Raw genomic sequence first — 21,141 nt, forward strand, 5'->3', positions numbered from 1 at the left:
TTGCAATCAATTTCGCTACAGCACCTGCTGCTCTAGCTAATTGTCCACCCTTTCCAAGTGCTATTTCTATATTATGTATAGTCATGCCTAAGGGCATGTCGGTTGAAGTAGATTCTTCTTTTTTATCAATAAAAACCCTTTCCCAAACTATACAAGCTTCTTCCAAAGCATACGGATTTCTGGATGTATATGATGATATCCAGACAGGTGAATATTATATGAATCATATGATGAAGTACCACATGAGTAGATATATAAGAATCCAAATCTGTCGAATCACTCATCTTATGATTTTATACACCCTAGGTCTCCCCATTTCGTCATCTAGCTTATGTTCTTCATATAGCACTCAGACCGAATGACTCTATGAAATTACGTCGACACTTCCACATATTACGGGTAACATAAGAGACATTTGCATTTTTCCCCATGGGGATCTTTAGAATTATTATTACTTAGCTTTCAATTTGCCTCTGACCATCAAATGAAATTTGAATAACCCGTCTCTCTCTCTTTGAAACAAGGGGTGCTTACGATTCTGTTCGTGCTTCAAACAATTTAATCTTCTTCATATTACCATATCTCTAGAGTCAATCATTTTGATATGAGGAACCGCTGAATTCAATCACCTACTGCTGTTACCCTTCAGTTTTCTGTTGAGGTTTATCCCGTAGAGGTACTCAAATTGGATCAGTGATTGATTTCTAGGTTTTGTTATAAACCTAATCGCTTACTTCCAATTACGTAAATCAATGGTTCAAACCGCACTCAAAGGTAGGGCATTTCCGATTGATATAGGAACTTCTGTAGCAAAAACAATGGTATCTCCAATTATAGCCCCTCTGGGATGTAAAATATATCTCTTCTCACCATCCCCATAGTATATGAAACAAGTGTATGCATTTCGATTAGGGTCGTATTCTATGGTTACGATTCTACCAGATATGTCTTTTTCACTCCGTCAAAAATCGACCTTATGATATAGATGCTTATGACGCCCCCCCCCCCCCCCCCCCCCTCTATGCCCTACGGTAATGATTTCTCTGCCATTACGACCTTTACCACAACGATGTTGTCCATAGATCAAATTCTTTCGTGGATTGGATTTCACTTTACTGTCTACGGCTCCATTGAGAGTGCTCGAGGTAGAAGTTTTATATAAATGTATTGCCGTGTTATTAAGTATTTTGATTTAAGTCCATCATTTTCTCTATAAGAAGTGGAATGCAATAACCCAGTTGAAGTGTAATGATCATACGTCTGTAATGCATTCTATGTCCCATAAGAGGTCTCATTATTCTACCCTTTCCCTGGATCAAGAGTTGATTACTATTCATAGCTATTACCTTGACACCAAAGTAATATTGATTATTTCTGCCCTAGTTGATCTAATGCTTTATTTCTTCCCTAGCGATAAAAAAGAGGTCGATCCAATGCTTTATTTCTACCCTAGTTGATCTCGATCCAATGCTTTATTTTTACCCTAGTTGATCTCGATCCAATGCTTTATTTCTGCCCTAGTTGATCGTGATTCAATATTAGAAGTATATTGATTATTCCCCAATAACCAAATACTTAAATACTGCATATTTTATTCCATCCATAAATCCATTTCTTCCCTATGAGTTCCAGTATCGATAAAAACTCTAGTTCTTATTGTTCATATGTTATGGTATGAATATACCATACCAATTTGTTATGTATGGATGATGAGATTCCATTGATACAAAGCCAAATCCAATAAACTTATTAAACATTCCAATTGGCGCGCATCCAACAGGAATTGAACCTACAAATTTGCCAATTATGAATTAGGCGCTTTAACCATTCAGCCATGGATGCTTAATTTCACATGGATCATCATCGGTATCATCACGAATAAGTAAATTCCACTTGAAATAAAATCTTTAGGAGGAATCAATGAAAGGACATCAACTCAAATCCTGGATCTTCGAATTGAGAGAGATCAAGAATTCTCACTATATCTTATATTCATTGACAAATTTTGATTTAGTCGGATATGTTACTCACATTTTTTTCCACCAATAACGTTTTATGAAACTCTTTGACCCCCGAATTTGGAGTAACCTACTTTCATGTGATTCACAGAGTTCAACAAGCAATCGATATTCCACGATCAAAGGTGTAGTACTTACTGCTTGTAGTAACGGTCTTTATATATAGTATTAACAATCGAAATATGGTCGAAAGAAAAAATCCCTATTTGATGAGGCTTCTTCCTATACCTATGAATTCCATTGGGCCCAAAAATGATACATTGGAAGAATCTTTTTTGTCTTCCAATATCAATAGGTTGATTGTTTCGTTCCAGTATCTTCCAAAAGGGAAAAAGATCACTAAGAGTTGTTTCATGGATCTGAAAGAGAGTATTTGGCTTCTCGTAATAACTAAAAAGTGTATCATGCCTATATCTAACTGGGTCGGTGGTGGAGGAACCGGATCTAAAAAAAGAGGGATTCTAGTTGTAAGATATCTAATGAAACAGTAGCTGGAACTGAGAACTCATTCAAAGAGAAAGATATCAAATATCTGGAGTTTCATTTTGTATTCTATACAGATACGGACAATCCGATCTGCAATGACCATGATTTGGAATTGTTTAATCGTCTTTCTTCGGGGAAGAAGCAAAACATAATCAACTTGAATTCAAGACAACTATTCTAAATCTTAGTGAAACACTTGATTTGTTATCTCATGTCTTCTTTTCGTGAAAGAAGACCACTTGAAGTGGAGGGTTTCTTCAAACAACAAGGAGCTGAGGCAACTATTCAATCAAATGATATTGAGCATGTTCCCCGTCTCTTCTCATGAAACAAAAACAAGTGGGATATTTCTTTGCAAAATTGTACTCAATTTCATATGTGGCAATTCCATCAGGTTCTTTTCGTTAGTTTGGGGAAGAATTAGCACAAATCGGATTTTTTTAGGAACGCATGGAGAGAGAATTTGATTTGGTTAGGCAGTATGTGGTTGGTAAACAAGGATAGGTTATTTAGCAAGGTACAGAATGTATCATCAAATATTCAATCCCATTCCACAAAATCTATTTCCATTAAAGTAACGGATGCTAGCCAATTGAAAGGATTTTCTGATCAATTTAGAGATCATTTCAATTCCATTAGTAATGAGGATTCGGAATATCACACATTGGTACATCAAACAGAAATTGAGCAACTAAAAGAAAGATCGATTATTTGGGATCCTTCCTTTCTTCAAACAAAATGAACAGAGATAGAATTAGATCGATTCTCGAAATGCATTCCTGGATATTTCTCAATGTCCCGGCTATTTACAGAATTTGAGAAGTTGATGAATAATCATTTGTTTTCGAAAGAAATCGAAGAATTTATTGGGAATCCCACAAGATCGATTCGTTCTTTTTTCTCTAACAGATGGTCAAAACTTCATCTGGGGTCGAATGCGACTGAAAGGTCCACTAGAGATCAGAAATTGTTGAAGAAACAACAAGATGTTTCTTTTGTCCCTTCCAAGTGATCAGAAAATAAAGAAACGGTTGATTTATTCAAGATAATTACGTATTTACAAATCTCTATTCATCCTATATCAGATCCAGTTTTAAGGGGACAATGCTTCATTGAGAGCTACCTCCATAGTGCGTGATTAGACTATTTCGGTTTGAGTGATCAAACAATTCCGGTTTGAACAATATTTAGTGGCTCCCCTTGCTGACGATGCCAACCGCAAGGCCATCTATCCTTTAGTCTTATATTCATTCAACCTTCTAAGATATGTGCCCTAGGAAAGGGAGGACCTCTTCGAGGGGCGGTTTGGTGAAAAATGGTGAACAAGAGCACACCGTCATGCACTCCTGTGGACAGGCTTTCTCCCACCAAATAATATATATTTTACATAATATATATTTTATTTAGATAATAAATATTGGGAAAATATCTCCATAAAATTTATTTTTAGGTTTTATTTCTCAATAGACCCAAGATTTCAAAACAAATCTTACAGCATAAAGATTCCATCTATTATATCTTTTAGAGAAAATTATAATACGTAAAATGAACTTTGTAGGCATCCTACGCCTAATACTTTCACACTCTCAACCCAATATCAATATTATGTTTTTCTTGCTTTCACCTGTCAAAACACCGTCAAAAAAAGATATTTGGGACTGAACTATCCTTCTCTCTTTCTCTCGCTACCACCCTCCCACTCTACCCAGACTCTCTTTCTCTACCAACTCTCTCTCTCTCTACCTGCCTCTTTTTCTCTTTACCTCTCCCCCCATCGCCCGTTGCTCATTACCACCACCTATTCCCTCTACGAGAGGCACCTAGACAAAAGAGACTTCAAGAAACATTGATGCTATTCAAACCTTTCGTTTTGTTGGCACAATTCACAACTCTCAATTTCAGAGCAACAACCCTGACGAGAGAGAAAGACAGAGAGACTCTTGACACAATTCACAACTCTCAATTTCACAGCAACAACCTTTACAAGAGAGAAAGAGAGACTCTTGAATCTTTGGATCTGCTCAAAATGATAAGGCAAATTAAGCCCAATTTTTTTTGTAGAGAGAGAACGAGGGCGAATAGAGAGAAAGAGAGGGGGTGGGTGATAACAAAAAAGATAGGGTGAGACAAAGGGCCAGGATAAAGATAGTTTAACCTCAAATATATTGACTTTTTGACTAACATAAAAGTAAGAAAAAAACAATGTTAGAATTGAGAATATGATACTAAAAGTTTTGAGGGAAAAGTTTTGAGAGATAAGATGCCTACAAACTTTATTTTGAAAATGCCTCCTTTCTAAACCACCTTCTTGCACTCTTACTCTCTTTCTCTCATTCTCCTCAAATCTGGCCGTGAATAGAGAAAAAAATTCTCTACCCGTGATTCTCCTCAAATCTGAGTGATTCTCCTCAAAGTGATTCTCCTCAAATAGCATCTACAGAGAAAGATTTGGGGAGCTCTCTTCCCGTGAAGGAGCTCTGCCTTGGCAAAGTTCAAAAGGTCTGAAATAATAGGGCCAGTACGTTTTGTTTCAATTGGTAGTTGGTATACATATCAAGAAATCTCATATTATGTAGAATTGAGATTTAATATTTTAATAAACTTTCAAAAGGAAATAGAAGCCGGAGAATCACAAAGATTAGAGAGAAAGGGCGTAGGAGGCAATATAATCTATGCTGGGTCCGGTGATAAAGAAAACTTAAAAATAAGGTAAGATAGATATTTACAATACAATACGTACTATATACCATTTTATATATATAAATACTTTAATAATATTTAATGAATAATATTTAATGAATAATGTGTTAATAATATTTAAATAGTATTTAAATAAATATTTACGATTAAATAAATACTAATAATACAATATATTTCTTTAAATACAAGTTGTTAAACGCAAGTTACCTAAAACTTCTTCAATATTCTAACAAAGAACTTTGCCCTTCGTGTTACATTTTTGGAGCAAAGTTATACTGGTATATGCCATTACAACAACGGCGTTGCAGAGATAGAGAGAGAGACAGACATGAAGAGAAGAGAAGAGAAGAGGAGAAAGAAAGGAGGGGGTATCGGTAAAACACCCGCCCACAGCATAGAGGCTCCGGGAGAGAGTGTGATGTCCATCTCGGGGGGTAGAAGATAGAAGATTGAGAGAGCGAGCTTTAAACTTTTTATTGGGACCAATGGAGGGGAAGAGCATGTATTGTCCATTTCAATGGCTCTAATGGAGAGAAAACGTCTCACAAGGTCGGCAGAGGCATGCAGAGAGGCAAGTTCATCCATTAATGGTAAAGGATACTTAGGACTACATGGAGAGAGATGTAAACTTATCCAAGTTATAAAAGGAGAGAGATTGTAGAGAGAAATACTTATCCAAGTTATAAAAGGAGAGAGATTTGTAGAGAGATAGGTTGAGCTCATCTAAGGACTAAAACCAGGAGAGAATGTGGGATAATGTGAAAGATGTGAGAGGAGAGAGAGAATGTGAAGTTAATCTTCTGTCAAATGAGGATGAGAAGTACGAAGCCGATCCAAGAACGTAGAGAGGGATGTGAAGCTCATCCAAGGGCTAAAATGGAGGAGTGAGATATGAAGACAATTTACGCGCACAAGGAAAAAAAAATTGATACCAAGTTTGGATGGAAACTTCTTATGAATGCACAAGCACTGAACTAACAACACATACTATACATGAAAGATGGGCATGAAGCAAATACCAGCGGAAATCGTTTATTTACAGAAAAAAACCAAGCTGTAACCACAAAGAAGTCTCAGACATTCACATCTACCATATTTAAAACTAATATAGTGCTTGATTAATTAACCAGAGCCCATGACTCGCCCAAGATGCAGACACCCTACTTGCAGCAACTAAAGAGAAATCATTTATTGAAGAAGAACCATTCAGACCACCACCTGCAATATCAATGCAAAACGAAGGTCTAGAGCCCACCACGGAGACGGAGCACAAGGTGGAGGGTAGACTCCTTCTGGATGTTGTAATCCGCAAGGGTACGACCATCCTCGAGCTGCTTCCCTGCAAAGATGAGCCTTTGCTGGTCGGGGGGGATGCCTTCCTTGTCTTGAATCTCCGCCTTCACATTATCAATCGTATCAGAACTTTCAACCTCAAGGGTGATGGTCTTCCCAGTGAGCGTCTTCACAAATATCTGCATCCCACCACGGAGACGGAGCACCAGGTGAAGGGTCGATTCCTTCTGAATGTTGTAGTCAGCCAAGGTTCGACCATCCTCCAGCTGCTTACCAGCAAAAATCAACCTCTGCTGGTCTGGTGGGATCCCCTCCTTGTCCTGGATCTTGGCCTTGACATTGTCAATGGTATCCGAGCTCTCCACCTCAAGGGTGATGGTCTTTCCAGTGAGGGTCTTAACAAAGATTTGCATGCCTCCCCTCAAACGAAGGACAAGATGCAAAGTCGACTCCTTCTGGATGTTGTAGTCAGCTAACGTACGCCCATCCTCCAGCTGCTTACCAGCAAAGATCAGCCTCTGCTGGTCAGGGGGGATACCCTCCTTGTCCTGAATTTTGGCCTTAACATTGTCAATTGTGTCGGAGCTCTCAACCTCAAGGGTGATAGTCTTGCCAGTGAGGGTCTTTACAAAGATCTGCACGCCTCCCCTCAATCGGAGGACAAGGTGAAGGGTCGACTCCTTTTGGATGTTGTAATCGGCCAAGGTGCGGCCATCCTCGAGCTGCTTGCCAGCAAAGATCAAGCGCTGCTGGTCAGGAGGGATACCCTCCTTGTCCTGGATCTTGGCCTTGACATTGTCAATTGTGTCAGAGCTCTCAACCTCGAGGGTGATAGTCTTGCCGGTGAGGGTCTTTACAAAGATCTGCATGCCTCCCCTCAATCGGAGGACAAGGTGAAGGGTTGACTCCTTTTGGATGTTGTAATCGGCCAATGTACGGCCATCCTCGAGCTGCTTGCCAGCAAAGATCAAGCGCTGCTGGTCAGGGGGGATTCCCTCCTTGTCCTGGATCTTGGCCTTGACATTGTCAATGGTGTCAGAGCTCTCAACCTCGAGGGTGATAGTCTCCCGGTGAGGGTCTTTACAAAGATCTGCATGCCTCCCCTCAATCGGAGGACAAGGTGAAGGGTCGACTCCTTTTGGATGTTGTAATCGGCCAATGTACGGCCATCCTCGAGCTGCTTTCCAGCAAAGATCAAGCGCTGCTGGTCAGGGGGGATTCCCTCCTTATCTTGGATCTTAGCCTTAACATTGTCAATGGTGTCCGAGCTCTCAACCTCGAGAGTAATAGTCTTGCCTGTAAGGGTCTTAACAAAGATCTGCATCTGCAAGTCGCAGAGACAGAGGGGCCCATGAGAATCTAACACAAAATGACGAATTAAGCAAGTTCATACAAATATGGAACTTCCAAAAATCAACCCACAAATTAAACAAGGCTAAACATCTAAGGGGTTCAACCCACAAATTAAACAAGGCTAAACATCTGAGGGGTTTACAACAGGACAAGAATGAATTATAACGCAATAGAACAAGTAAGCAAGGACATAGCATACAGACATGTAGAATATAAACTAAAAACTAAAACCACAAAGAAGTCTTTGCTAACATCCTAGGTAAACTAAGAGAGGACCACCCATCACTCACAAGTGTAGAGGTTTGACATATAAAGACAAGATACAGTTTCTACCATTACTGATCCAAATATATCATTTAAATTACTTAAAACATCTTGTAGAGAAAGTAAGGAAAATTATTGCAAGACAAATTCATCAAATAAAAATAACTTTCAAAAACAAGCATCGAAACAAGCAGGTCAAGATATTCTAGGCCATAAATTACTCACTGTAGAAACCCCTGGAATCACTGAAACAAAAGTAAACCACCTTGAAAATTAAATCTATAGATAACAATCTTTATAATCGTGCAAAGAGATCGCTTAGGACCACATTCATCATAAAAAATAGGTTTATCAAGAGAAACTCTAAAAGCCTTGAAAATGAAATCTATAGGCAACAAATCTTCATAATCATGCAAAGAGATCACTAAGGACCACATTCATTAAAAAAAGGAATAGAAGAGGAAGGAAAATAAAATAAAGGCATCAGTTGAAATTAATGAAAAGGATAAAATTAAAGACCACAATTCCAAAAGCACTGGTCAAAGGTATTAGATCTGAACAGAAATATATAATCTAAACAGAAGAAAAATTTAATTCAATTACAGATCCCCCGCAGAACACCAAAAATTCCAAATAAACAAAAGATATTTCTTCCTTTGATCGGAAAATCATGACAGATTCAACAAATGAAGTACACGAACAGTAAAACCATCCCTTATCTTAATAAATGTCAGATATAACCATTAATATTCCTCGTTATAATAATTTAGTAATGCAACAAGTATAGCAAGCAAATACCTCATACCACGGCCAAACAAAAAACAAAAACAAAAACAAAAAACAAAAAAGAGAAGTTAGATCAATCAAAATAATAAATTCCCCAAAATTCAATTGGAACCATGAAGCTATTAACTTAAATAAATGATCAACAAATCAATGAAATCAACCAAGATCCAACTACACGATCATTAACCCAAAGATCTAACAGGAAACCAAATCATCCAACTTCAAGATCATTAACCCAAAGATCTAACAGCAAACCAAATCAAAGCTGAGAAAAAGAAAATACATCAATTGAAATTCCCAGAATCCATGACTCTATTAACCTAAATAAATCATCTCAACGACATCAAACAACATCAAACAAGATCCTTAACGAACTAATAAGAAAACAAGATCCTTAACCCAGAAAACTAATAAGAAAACAGATTAAAGCAGAGAAAAATATATATAAAAGAGAACAAAGATAAAGATCGGAATACATCTACTGAAACCCTAGAAAACTAGGCAAAAACGAAACCAAATCTTACAAAAAAATAGAACCTTAGAACAAGATAATAAATATCTGAACCTTGATATAGAGAGAGAAACAAAATCGATCGCGCCTTCAAAAGACAAAAGAACCTTGCACCAGAAACGGAACCTCTAGAGAGAAAATATAGAGAGACAAAGAAACGTATGCGATGAAATTTAAGGCACCGATGGGGCTCTTTTATAGCCCAGCCATCAGACGAAAATGCCTCCAATAAATCGAATAACAATCACATTACGCCAACCAACAGAGGAGAGGGGCCCACCCGGGCGTCCGTCTTTTTGTGGGCGTCGTATTGGAGCCGGGAACCTTTCCATTAATTGAAACGCCGTTATGTCACGGGCCTGAGTTGGACGCCGTTAGTTGACGACCTTTGATGCCGTTGCGATGATGACGAACTTGTTGAGGGTCGGCCGGCATTACTGACACCGAGTATATTGGAATTTTAACACTTTGCCAAGAGATATTCTACGCCAAATTTATAAATAAATAAATAAAAAAAGGTGCGGTTCCTATAGGATTGCAACCTTAAACTATCCAATTAAGGCGCACCTTAAAATGTTATTTGTTGGAAAAAAAATTTAGCATTATCTTAAAATCTATTTTTATACCTAATTAAAAAAATTTAAATTTTAAAAATAGTTAAAATCAAGTAGATCTATAAATATTTGAAAATCTTGAAAATAGACGGTCTAGATAATATGTAGCTAGATGCACTATTTTCAAGATTCAAAAGTTTTTTTTTCATATTCAATAGATCTCGATGTTGAGATGATTGATTCGAGGGCTTTTTATAAACATTAAAACAACACTTCTGATAGATTTTTTAGGTGCATCTATGATTCTACATTTTAAGGTTGTAACCTTATATAAACTTTTCCCAAAAAAATCAAAACTACACTTTCTATACAACTTACCCTAACCTATTTTTTTTGTCCGGTTTTATTCTCCAAAACACACTTTCTAGCAAATACCTCCAACTAAATAAAAAATAAAAAAATACTTAAACTACTTTCCTTTACTTTTATTTTATCTACTATCTCTCTTCTATCCCACCAAAATAGGGCTTCGATATTGTCAATGCAGGGCTCCGGCACCATGTAGGTCCACCCATTGTAAAGGGAGGTCCAAAAGTTGCAAAAGATGGTCAGACATTAGATGTTACTGAATTTCAGGCTCCAACACAATACGTTCCGGCAGTATTCGGTTTCGGTCCTATAGTTTTCTTAAGACGGTCTATCACTAATGCACTCCGGCAATATGACAGTGTCGGATAATATGATGATGTGCTCTGTCAATATGCTATTGGTCCAACTTATGCACTCTGGCAATATGATGGTGTCGGATAATATGATGATGTGCTCTGGCAATATGCTATTGGTCCAAAAGTAAACATCAAATCTGCCAAAATGATTTTTTGTATACAGGAAGTGCATTTCTGTTTTAAAAATAAACTTTTTATCTGAAGATAAACATTTTAAAGATATTTTAGGATAAACTTTTTCCCTAAATATTTTCGGATAAACATTTTTAATACATCGATTATCTTCAATTACAAGAAATTCTTAATTACACCTTGCTTTTAAAAAATTAATATCTCATAATTAAAAAGAAACTGTCCAATTTTTAAAAGGCGATATTTAAGTATTACAAAATTTGAATTTCATTTTTCATTTTTAAAAATAATCATCCCGTGATTCTAAAGTGGCTACCAAAATTTTAAATTGAAAAAATTGTTCCATACATTAAGGGACGCATTTCAATATAAAAAAAGTTGAAATCAAGGGTCCAAATGTTTTTCTATAAAATTATTATTTTTAATTTTAAAATTTATTTATTTATTCATATTTATGATCTCTATATTGGAGATTATACGTCCTTAAAAACGAGGTCCAAATATCCATATTAAAAATGGATTTTTAAGAGGGAACTCATTTCTATATGGACTCATAGAAACTGTTTCCTTTAAATTGAAAGATCCTCCCAAGTAGGTCATCAGGAAGGAGTATAAGTATACTATGCTCCTAAGGAGCGTAGTATACGGCTCATGAGTTTAATTTTATTTTATTTATTTTTAGTTTTTTACCAATGTTAACGAGTTTGAAATTTCTTTTGCAGCATATTTGATTGCTCTCCTAAAATCTCATTGATTTCATCGTAGTTTTAAAATCCAACAATTTCTAATTAAGACTATGATAAGAATTGGTCAGGCCCGAGGTAGTTTTGGAATAATATGGGGCCTAGTCCAGTTCCTTCTTCAAGCTTTTCTTATATATATTTTTTCATTTAGGTTAATAATTTTTGAATTCTTTTTAAATCCTTACTCTCATAAACTTTGATTTTAATTTTATTTATTTATTATATTTTGTAGATCAAATAATTCGAACAGATCTTGACCCACACAATCCAATAATCTGATATAGAGATCTATAAAAAAAAATGGTCCATCCGACCCATCCAGATTACAAAACACTGGATTTCATGTAACTCCTTATTTCCTCCTCCCAAACTGTAATTAAAAGATTGAAAAAGTTTATATAAGGTAGAGGCTGTAATGATCAAATTAAGGGCACCTCAAAATTCACTAGAAGAAGTTGTTTTGGTTTTCAAAAACTCTCAAATCCGATCATCTCAACCTTGAGAACCGTGGATGTAAAAAAATGGACTTTATTCATTGGAAATAGTGTATTTTGTAATGCATTATTTAGGCCGTCAATTTTCAAGTTTTTCAAGTCTTCATAGATATGCTTGATCTATATTATTTTTTAAGCTTTAAATTTTAGTACTAAGAAAACTTTTCAAGTCATTGTAAAGATTTTTGGTATTAAAAGGATATCGTTTGATACTATTTAAAGTACACATTTCCTTGATTGTTTAGGGCCACGGCCTCATACAAACGGCACCCTTAAAAGATTATGGGTACGATGTATTTACATATGTAAATAGTTTGCAGAAAAATATTTGCATTAGAAAAATATTTGCATTTTTTTTACCACGTTTAGTAGTACATTTAAAAAGTACAGTGTGATCAATTTTATAGGTTTGGTGCGATTGTTCCGTGCGAAAATATTTTCGCAAAACCTAGAATAGATATGTATATTTATATTATATATATATATATATATTATTTACTTATTATATATAATAATTTATATTATTTACTTATTATATATAATAATATATATTAATATATCTTTTATAAATATATTATATTAACTATATAATATCACATAAATATAATATTATATAATATCACTTATTATAAATTATTTTTAAAATAATAATACATATTTTATAAATATATTATATTATCTAATTTTATATAGAGTAATGATCCTATGAGATCTTCCTACACCCATTTGTGTAGGACCTCAAAGGATCACCATTAAATTTGGCACAAATCTCTAGAAAAATCAAATCTCATACGCTTGTGATAACTTTTCTAGAGATCTGCTCCAAATTTAATGGTGATCCTTTGAGATCCTATACACATGGGTGTGGGAGGGTCTCATAGGATCATTACTCTTTTATATAATATAAAATAATATATTATTTATACAAAATTTTGTTTATATATTATATATTAATTATTATTGAAATATAATTTATATATTAAAAATATAATTATATATAAATAATATATAATAGTATATACTATATTATAAAAAGTGTGGTTTGTATAGAGCCTAGGCTCTAAACAATCAAATTAGGGCCTACCTTCAAATAGTATCAAGATATGTGGTTTTAATACTGAAAATCTTTGTGATAGCCTTGAACTATATTTTCATCTTTATTTTTAGGAAAAAGTTTATATAAGGTTGCAACCTTCAAATGTAAAATTATAGATGCACCTAAAAAATTCTTTGGAAAAAAATGTTTTAATATTGAGAAACTCTCTAATTGATTATCTCGACATCAAGATATATGAATATGAAGAAAAAAAATATTTTGAGCCCCAAAAATATTGTATCTTGCAACACAATATCTAGACCATCCATTTTCAAGATTTCCATATGTTTATAGATTTCTTTGATTTTAACCATTTCTAGAGTTTAAAATTTTATAATTAGATATAAAAATAAATTTTCAAATAATCCTAAGAATTTCTTACACCAAAATTATATGTTATAATAAATTTTGGAGGTGCGCCTTATGGATTGTTTAAGGTTGCAACCTTATAGAAACCGCACCCTTATTTATAAAGTTTAGAGCTTAAAAAATAGTGTAGATCGACAGATCTACGAAAATTTAAAAATCTTGAAAATTGACGGTCTAAAAATACGTTACAAAATATACTATTCCAAAACTTGAAATCAATTTTTTTCTCATATCCATGCATCTTGATGTCGAAATGATCAATTTGAAGATATTTGGACGGCAAAACAATCTCTTCTAGTAAAATTTTTTAGGTAGGCTCAAAGCCTCAACTCTATTTTAACTTTTCCCTATTATAAAAGTGAATAGTGAGTTTGCCTGCGAAACCAAATGCATGGGGAACCACCGTATCATGATGAAAATTTTTACTACAGTATTTTATTTGTATATGCATTAGTACGAACCAAACGTATGAAACGTGATTTACATACATGAAGTTTTTCTGGGGAATATTTACACCCGAACCAAATGTAGTCAAAGAAATATATATCACCTTGATTTATACTTTTTAATTACTAATTTATAGCTTTTTTTAGCAATGTTCAATATATATATATATATATATATATATATATATATATATATATATATATATATATATATATATATAATATATATGAGTAACGATCCTATGAGACCCTCCCACACCCATGTATGTAGGATTCCAAATGATCATCATTAAATTTGACACAGATATCTAGAAAAGTTATCGTATGGATGTGGGATTTGACTTTTTTAAATATCAGTGCCAAATTTAATGGTGATCCTTTGGGGTCCTATACACATGTGTGTGAGAGGGTCTTATAGGATCATTACTATCTATATATATATTATTTTTAAAATAATAATATATATTTTATAAATATATTATATTATCTAATTTTATATAGAGTAATGATCCTATGAGACCCTCCCACATCCATGTATCTAGAACCTCAAAGGATCACCATTAAACTTGGCACAGATCTTTAAAAAAGTAAGTCTTACATCCATGTGATAACTTTTTTAGAGATCTGTGCCAAATTTAATGGTGATCCTTTGGGGTTCTATACACATGGGTGTGGGAGGATCTCATAGGATCATTACTCTTTTATATAATATAAAATAATATTTTATTTATATAAAATTTTGTTTATATATTATATATTAATTATTATTGAAATATAATTTATATATAAATAATATATAATAGTATATATTATATTATAAAAAAGGGCAGTTGGTATAGAGCCTAGGCTCTAAACAATCAAATTAGAACCCACCTTCAAATAGTGTCAAGAAATATCGTTACAATACTGAAAATCTTTGTGATAGCCTTGAACTATATTTTCATCTTTATTTATAGGAAAAAGTTTATATAAGGTTGCAACCTTAAAATGTAGAATTACAGATGCACCTCAAAAATGCATTGGAAAAAATTGTTTTAATATTGAGAAACTCTCTAATTGATCATCTCGACATCAAGATGTACGAATATGAAAAAAAAATATTTTAAGCCCCAAAAATAGTGTATCTTGCAACACAATATCTAGACCGTCCATTTCCAAGATTTTTATATGTTTATAGATCTCTTTGATTTTAACCATTTCTAGAGTTTAAAATTTTATAATTACATATAAAAATAAATTTTCAGATAATTCTAAGATTTTTTACGCCAAAATTATATGTCATAATAAAATTTGGAGGTGCGCCTTAATTGGATTGTTTAAGGTTGCAACCTTGTAGAAACTGCACCCTTATTTATAAAGTTTAAAGCTTAAAAAATAGTGTAGATCAACAGTTCTATGAAAATCTTGAAAATTAATGGTCCAAAAATACGTTACAAAATACACTATATCCAAAACTTGAAATCCATTTTTTTCTCATGTCCATGCATCTTGATGTTGAGATGATCAACTTGAAGATATTTGGATATCAAAACAATATCTTCTATGAAATTTTTTAGGTAGGCTCAAATTTAATTGTTTAGAGCCTCGGCTCTATATAAACTTTTCCCTATTATAAATAGTGAATAGTGAGGTTGCCTGCGAAACCAAATCCATGAGGAACCACCATTTCATGGTGAAAATTTTTAGTACAATATTTTGTTTTTTATATGCATTTGTACGAACCAAAAGTATGAAATGTGATTTACTTACATTAAATATTTTATGCGGAATACTTACATGCAAACCAAATGTACTTGAAGAAATATATATCACATTGATTTTATATTTTTTAATTACTAATTTATAGTTTTTTTGGGTAATGTTCAATATATATATATATATATATATATATATATATATATATATATATATATATATATATATATATATATATATATATATATAAGTAATGATTCTATGAGACTTTCTATGTGTATAAGACCCCAAATGATCACTATTAAATTTAGCACAGATCTCTAGAAAAGTTTTCATATGGGCGTGGGACTTGACTTTTCTAAAGATCTGTGTCAAAGTTAATGGTGATCCTTTGAGGTTCTACACACATGGGTGTGAGAGGGTCTCATACGATCATTACTATATATATATATATATATATATATATATATATATATATATATATAGGAAAAAGTTGGGTTAATCCACTATCTCAAATGAACATATGAGCCCAACGGCCTAGATTGACACTGGGCCGATCTGATGATCACGAATGTCTAATATTGTTTGAATTTTATTTATTTTTACAAATTTAAATCATTTGAAAGTTTAGGTGTGTGTTCTTCTCATCAAGACACACTTAATAAAATTATAAAATAATTATCTGTAAAAATTAAAATGACTAAAATACCCTTCAAAATATTTTAGGGGTATTTTGGTTAATTTATTTCATGTAAAATATTTTTTTGATATTTTTCAAAGATTCATCTATTTTTGATGAACACACGTACAAAATTTTAAGTGATTTGAATTTGTACAAAAATAAATAAAATTCAAACACTATCGGACGTACGTGATGGTCAGATCGGCTCAGATTCAATCTAGGCCATTGGGCTCATATATATATATATGGGAAATGTTTCTATACTTCCCCTACAATGTATAAGATCTATGCTTCCTTTACCGTCCAACTGTCCAATTTTGATCAAAAGAGTCACTCACTGTTTGATTTTAGATCCGATGTCTCAAAGTATTTTATTTTTAGTTTTTTTAATACAGATTGTATGAATATGAAATTTTGTACGTGCCATCTTCTCATTGGGACGCACCTATAAAATATATTAAAAATAATTTTTCAATAAAATATAATGACCAAAATACCCTTTGAATCTTTTAGGGGTATTTTGGTCACTTTATTTTATTTGAAATAATTATTTTATATTTTTCACTAGTGAGAGTTTAATAGAGAATTGGATGTCCAAAATCTGGTGCCAAAATAGTTTATAAAAAAAAATTAAAAATAAAATAGTATAGAGACGTGACATTGTGATTAGCGCAATCTTAGCCCTCCATTCAGAATGGACGATTGGATAGGGAGAAGTATATAAGTTTTATACTGTAGAAAAAACATAAAAAGCTTGCTCTCTCTCTCTCTCTCTATATATATATATATTCACCCTACCTCTTCTCAGTGTTCCACTCGTTATTTTATATATTTTTCGTTGTTGCACTCGAAAGAAATTTACATAGCACATTCTTTTTTCCAAGGAACTCAAAATTATGAACGTGATTCTTCATCCAACCTAGGACCGTTCGCAATAAAATTATTTACAAATTCCCACTTTGCAGGGGCTCAATGTCCAAAATTTGAACAAGGGCATCTATTTCTGGATGATATTGGAGAATTTAAAATCTAGTATTTTAAAAAGAAAAATTGATTTATGGGGCGAGATTTTCAAGGTATAAGGCATCCATCTTAAAGATGGATGCAAATGGGTACTTTTGAAACAATTGAAAATAACGGTCAAAATATTTTTTTTATAAAATTATTTTTTTAATTTTAAAAATTTATTTATTTATTTCATGTTCATGATCTCCATATTAAATATTATATGTCCTTAAAAGCTTAGGTCCAAAAATCCCTCAAAAATAGATTGTTAAGAGGTGACTCATTTTTACGTGGACTCATAGAAACATGTCCTCTTAAAAGTTCTTTTTCAAAATGGTTATTTAGACATTCTTAGGTGGATATCCAGATTTTTGGAATAAAGACGCTCCCTTTGCAATGGCTAAAATTATATGTAGTTATTTGCTTAATGTATTGAATTAATATCAAGAATGGGCCTCCTATTGGGAAATGACCTATGTACTATAAATGGAAAATGGTTTAAAAGGGTTGCAATCTTATCAAAATAAGTAAAGCCTCGTCTTCTAACTCATCGAAAATTACAATTTCTACATCGAAAAATATTTCTATCAATCATCTTGGCTTGAACATTGTGGTTGTAATTTTTTTTTAAGATTTTAATCTCTAAAGGAAAAATTTTATATATAGCCGAGGCTCTAAACAATCAAATTATAGTGCACCTCAAAAATTTCACTAAAAGAGGTTGTTTCGATATCCAAATATCTTTAAATTGATCATCTCAACATCAAGATGCATGGACATGAGAAAAAAAAAATGTATTTCAAGTTTTAGAAATAGTGCATACAATGCATTTTTAGATAGTCAATTTTCAAGATTTTCAAGTTTTCATAGATCTGCTAGATCTACAATAGTTTTTAAGATTGAAATTTTATAATTAGATATAAAAATATATTTTAAGGTTATCACAAAGATTTTCAGCATTGAAACTAAATTTTTTGACACTATTTAAAAGTGTGCTTTACTTGGATTGTTTAAAGCATCGACTTTATACAAACCGCACTCATCTTTAAATGTAGTGTATATTGTAACAAATTATCTAGACCGTCCATTTGCCCCTAAAAATAAGTGTTGGAATATTTGCAAGATCTATATCATTTTTTGAGTTTCAAATTTTATTCTCAGTTTTAGGAATTGATTTTATAGTCATCATGGGGTTTTTGTAGCCGAAAGTGCTTTGCGGACAAGGATTTGAGCGAGGCTTTATTTTGTTTTTATAAAGCCCAGCCCTATAGAAACTTCATGTATTATAAATGGCAAAAGTTTATATAGAGCCGAGGCTCTAAACCTTCAAATTCGAGCCCACATCAAAAATTTCACAAGAAGAGGTTGTTTTGATGCCAAAATTTCCTCAAATTGATCATCTCGACCTCAAGATTCATGTGCATGAGAAAAAAATAGATTTCAAGTTTTGAAAATAGTGCATCTTGTAACGCATTTTTGAACCGTTAATTTTCAAGATTTCAAATTTTCATATATCTGCTCGATCTACACAATTTTTGAAGCTAAATTTTATGATTAAAAATAAAAATGTATTTTAAGCTATCACAAAGATTTCCAGTAGTAAAATCACATTTCTCGACAATATTTGAAGGTAAACTCTACTTTGATGTTTACAGCCAAGGCTCTATACAAACTGCACCCTTTTAATAATGATTAAATTATTAACAATAAATGAGCTCCCTAAATTAACAACCAATAATATGATAAAATATAATGCTTGATGAGTCAAATCTTAACGATAATGAAATTATACCCACAATAAGGTGACACAACAACCGACACATAACAATAAATAATAAATCCACATAAAACTACAATTAAAACTAACATATAAAAAACAAATAAAAGAATAGCTATGGACTAAATACTAGTAAAAGTAACATATTAGAAATAAAATAAAATAGTAACCAATAACTAAAACTCCCAAAATTAATTACCTCATTATATTTATGATGGTTGAATCTGATGGAAAATTATCCCAGTCAGCATCAATCACCTCTTACAATCCCAAATTCTCCCAGTTCGCATGATCAATGAACTTTTTCAATCTTTTAGTAGTATGCCCCATTCTTCTTATTCTCTTAGCCTCCATTATAAAGTATAGATTGCAAATTCCTCCAGGGCTTACACCATAAACACAATTATTATAAGGGGGGAAAGTATAAACATTCAATAGATAAGGGTTTTTAATAGTAAGTTGAACTAATTGATATAATTCAGTTTAACTAAGATTTGGATTTATTTGCTTGAGTGCGACAATTTTATTCCCTGTGGAAGCTTCTAGAACTACTTCTTTACCAAAATATCTTTTCCCAACGGTCTTACCAGTGATATTATATCCCGTATTAATTTTTCCTTATTTGATTTCATTTTTATCAACTTCAACTTTTTTGTCTTCATTTTCATCCACTGGATGGCCTGCTGTATCATTTCTCCAACCACAGTGTCATCTACAACAGTTTCACCTTCTCCTTTAGATATTGTAGTATCATTTCCATGAATTTCTCCTCCTTGTTTGGATATTCTAGTACCATTCCATCAATTTCTCTTCTTAGTTTGGATATTGAAGTATCTACAACAATTTTACCTCCTTCTTTGGATATTGTAGTATCATTTCCACCACTTCCATTCCATCCTCTACTAGCTTTTCTCTTAAAATAAAATAGTATAACCAATAAAAGAGCCACCAACCCTAGAAAGAGCACACTCCTTAAGTAAGGAGGAGGAGGACAATCAAGGGGGAGAGCCTCACAAAGATCGTCTCTCCCTCCTCGTAATACTAAACTCAGTACCCTCTTCATCTCTTTACCCAAATCACACGCAATGGTCTTTCCCCCATGTAACCCTAAGCAGTCACAATCTCTTCTCTGCCTACCGTCTCAACTCTTTTTCTCGACCCTATAGTTTCTCGCGGTACTCTCTTCACTGCTTAACTCAAATATCATCCCCTACCTTGCGATGGTTAAATCTAATCGAAAATTATCCCAGTCGGGATCAATCACCTCTTGAAATCCAAAATTCTCCGAGTCCGCATGATCAATGAACTTTTTCAATCTTTCAGTAGTATCCCCCATTATTCTTGTTCTCTTGACCTCTATTATGAAGTACAGATTGCAAATTCCTTTAAGGCTGGCACCATAAACACGATTATTATAAGGGAGAAAAGTATAAACATTCAATAGATAAGGGTTTTTAATAGTAAGTTGAACTATTTGATATAATTCATTTTGACTAAGATTTGGATTTATTTGCTTGAGTACAACTATTTCATGCCTTGTGGAGGCTTCTAGAACTACTTCTTTACCAAAATATCTTTTCCCAATGGTCTTATCAGTGATCTTATATCCCCCATTAATTTTTTCTTGTTTGATTTCATTTTTATCTTCTTCGTCTTCATTTTTATCCACTGGATGGGCTGTTGCATCATTTCCTCCATCAACAGTGTCATCAAAAACAGTTTCACCTCCTCCTTTGGATATTATAATATCATTTTCATCAACTTCTCCTCCTTCCTTGGATATTGTAGCATCCACATCATCTTTACCTCCTTCTTTGGATATTGTAGTATCATTTCCATCACTTCCATTCCATTATCTACTAACTCTTCTCTTAAAATAAAACAGTATAACCAATAAAAAACCACCAACCCCAGAAAGAGCACATCTCCTTAAGTAAGAAGGAGGAGGACAATCAAGGGGGCAAGCCTCACAAAGATCATCTCCCCCTCCTTGTAACATTAAACTCAATACC

The 21,141-nt window shown here is 33.2% G+C and overlaps 2 protein-coding genes across 2 annotated transcripts; both read right to left on the reverse strand.

Moving 5' to 3' along the window:
* Positions 1 to 6,211: 6,211 nt before the first annotated feature.
* On the reverse strand, positions 6,212 to 9,579 carry LOC148783209 (polyubiquitin). Its single transcript, XM_088860077.1, has 2 exons — positions 9,466 to 9,579; positions 6,212 to 7,821 (listed from the first exon to the last, which is right to left on the reverse strand). The coding sequence occupies exon 2, from the start codon at positions 7,364 to 7,366 to the stop codon at positions 6,449 to 6,451; it is 918 nt and encodes a 305-aa protein (XP_088716203.1). The 5' UTR covers positions 7,367 to 7,821; positions 9,466 to 9,579; the 3' UTR covers positions 6,212 to 6,448.
* LOC148783210 (polyubiquitin-like) lies at positions 7,465 to 8,186 on the reverse strand. Its single transcript, XM_088859836.1, has 2 exons — positions 8,141 to 8,186; positions 7,465 to 7,856 (listed from the first exon to the last, which is right to left on the reverse strand). The coding sequence occupies exons 1-2, from the start codon at positions 8,184 to 8,186 to the stop codon at positions 7,465 to 7,467; spliced, it is 438 nt and encodes a 145-aa protein (XP_088715962.1).
* Positions 9,580 to 21,141: the final 11,562 nt, after the last annotated feature.

Source organism: Amborella trichopoda, chromosome 2, assembly GCF_054954075.1.
Source record: "Amborella trichopoda isolate Santa Cruz 75 chromosome 2, AtrichopodaSantaCruz75HAP2 v2.0, whole genome shotgun sequence".
Lineage (NCBI taxonomy): Eukaryota > Viridiplantae > Streptophyta > Magnoliopsida > Amborellales > Amborellaceae > Amborella > Amborella trichopoda.

Bases quoted from the DNA above. Each gene is read 5' to 3' on its own strand.
- LOC148783209 (XM_088860077.1), bottom strand. From the start codon at position 7,366: ATGCAGATCTTTGTAAAGACCCTCACCGGCAAGACTATCACCCTCGAG.
- LOC148783210 (XM_088859836.1), bottom strand. From the start codon at position 8,186: ATGGTAGAAACTGTATCTTGTCTTTATATGTCAAACCTCTACACTT. The intron at 7,857-8,140 runs GTGAGTGATGGG...ATTTTGTGTTAG, and splicing joins TATGTCAAACCTCTACACTT to ATTCTCATGGGCCCCTCTGT.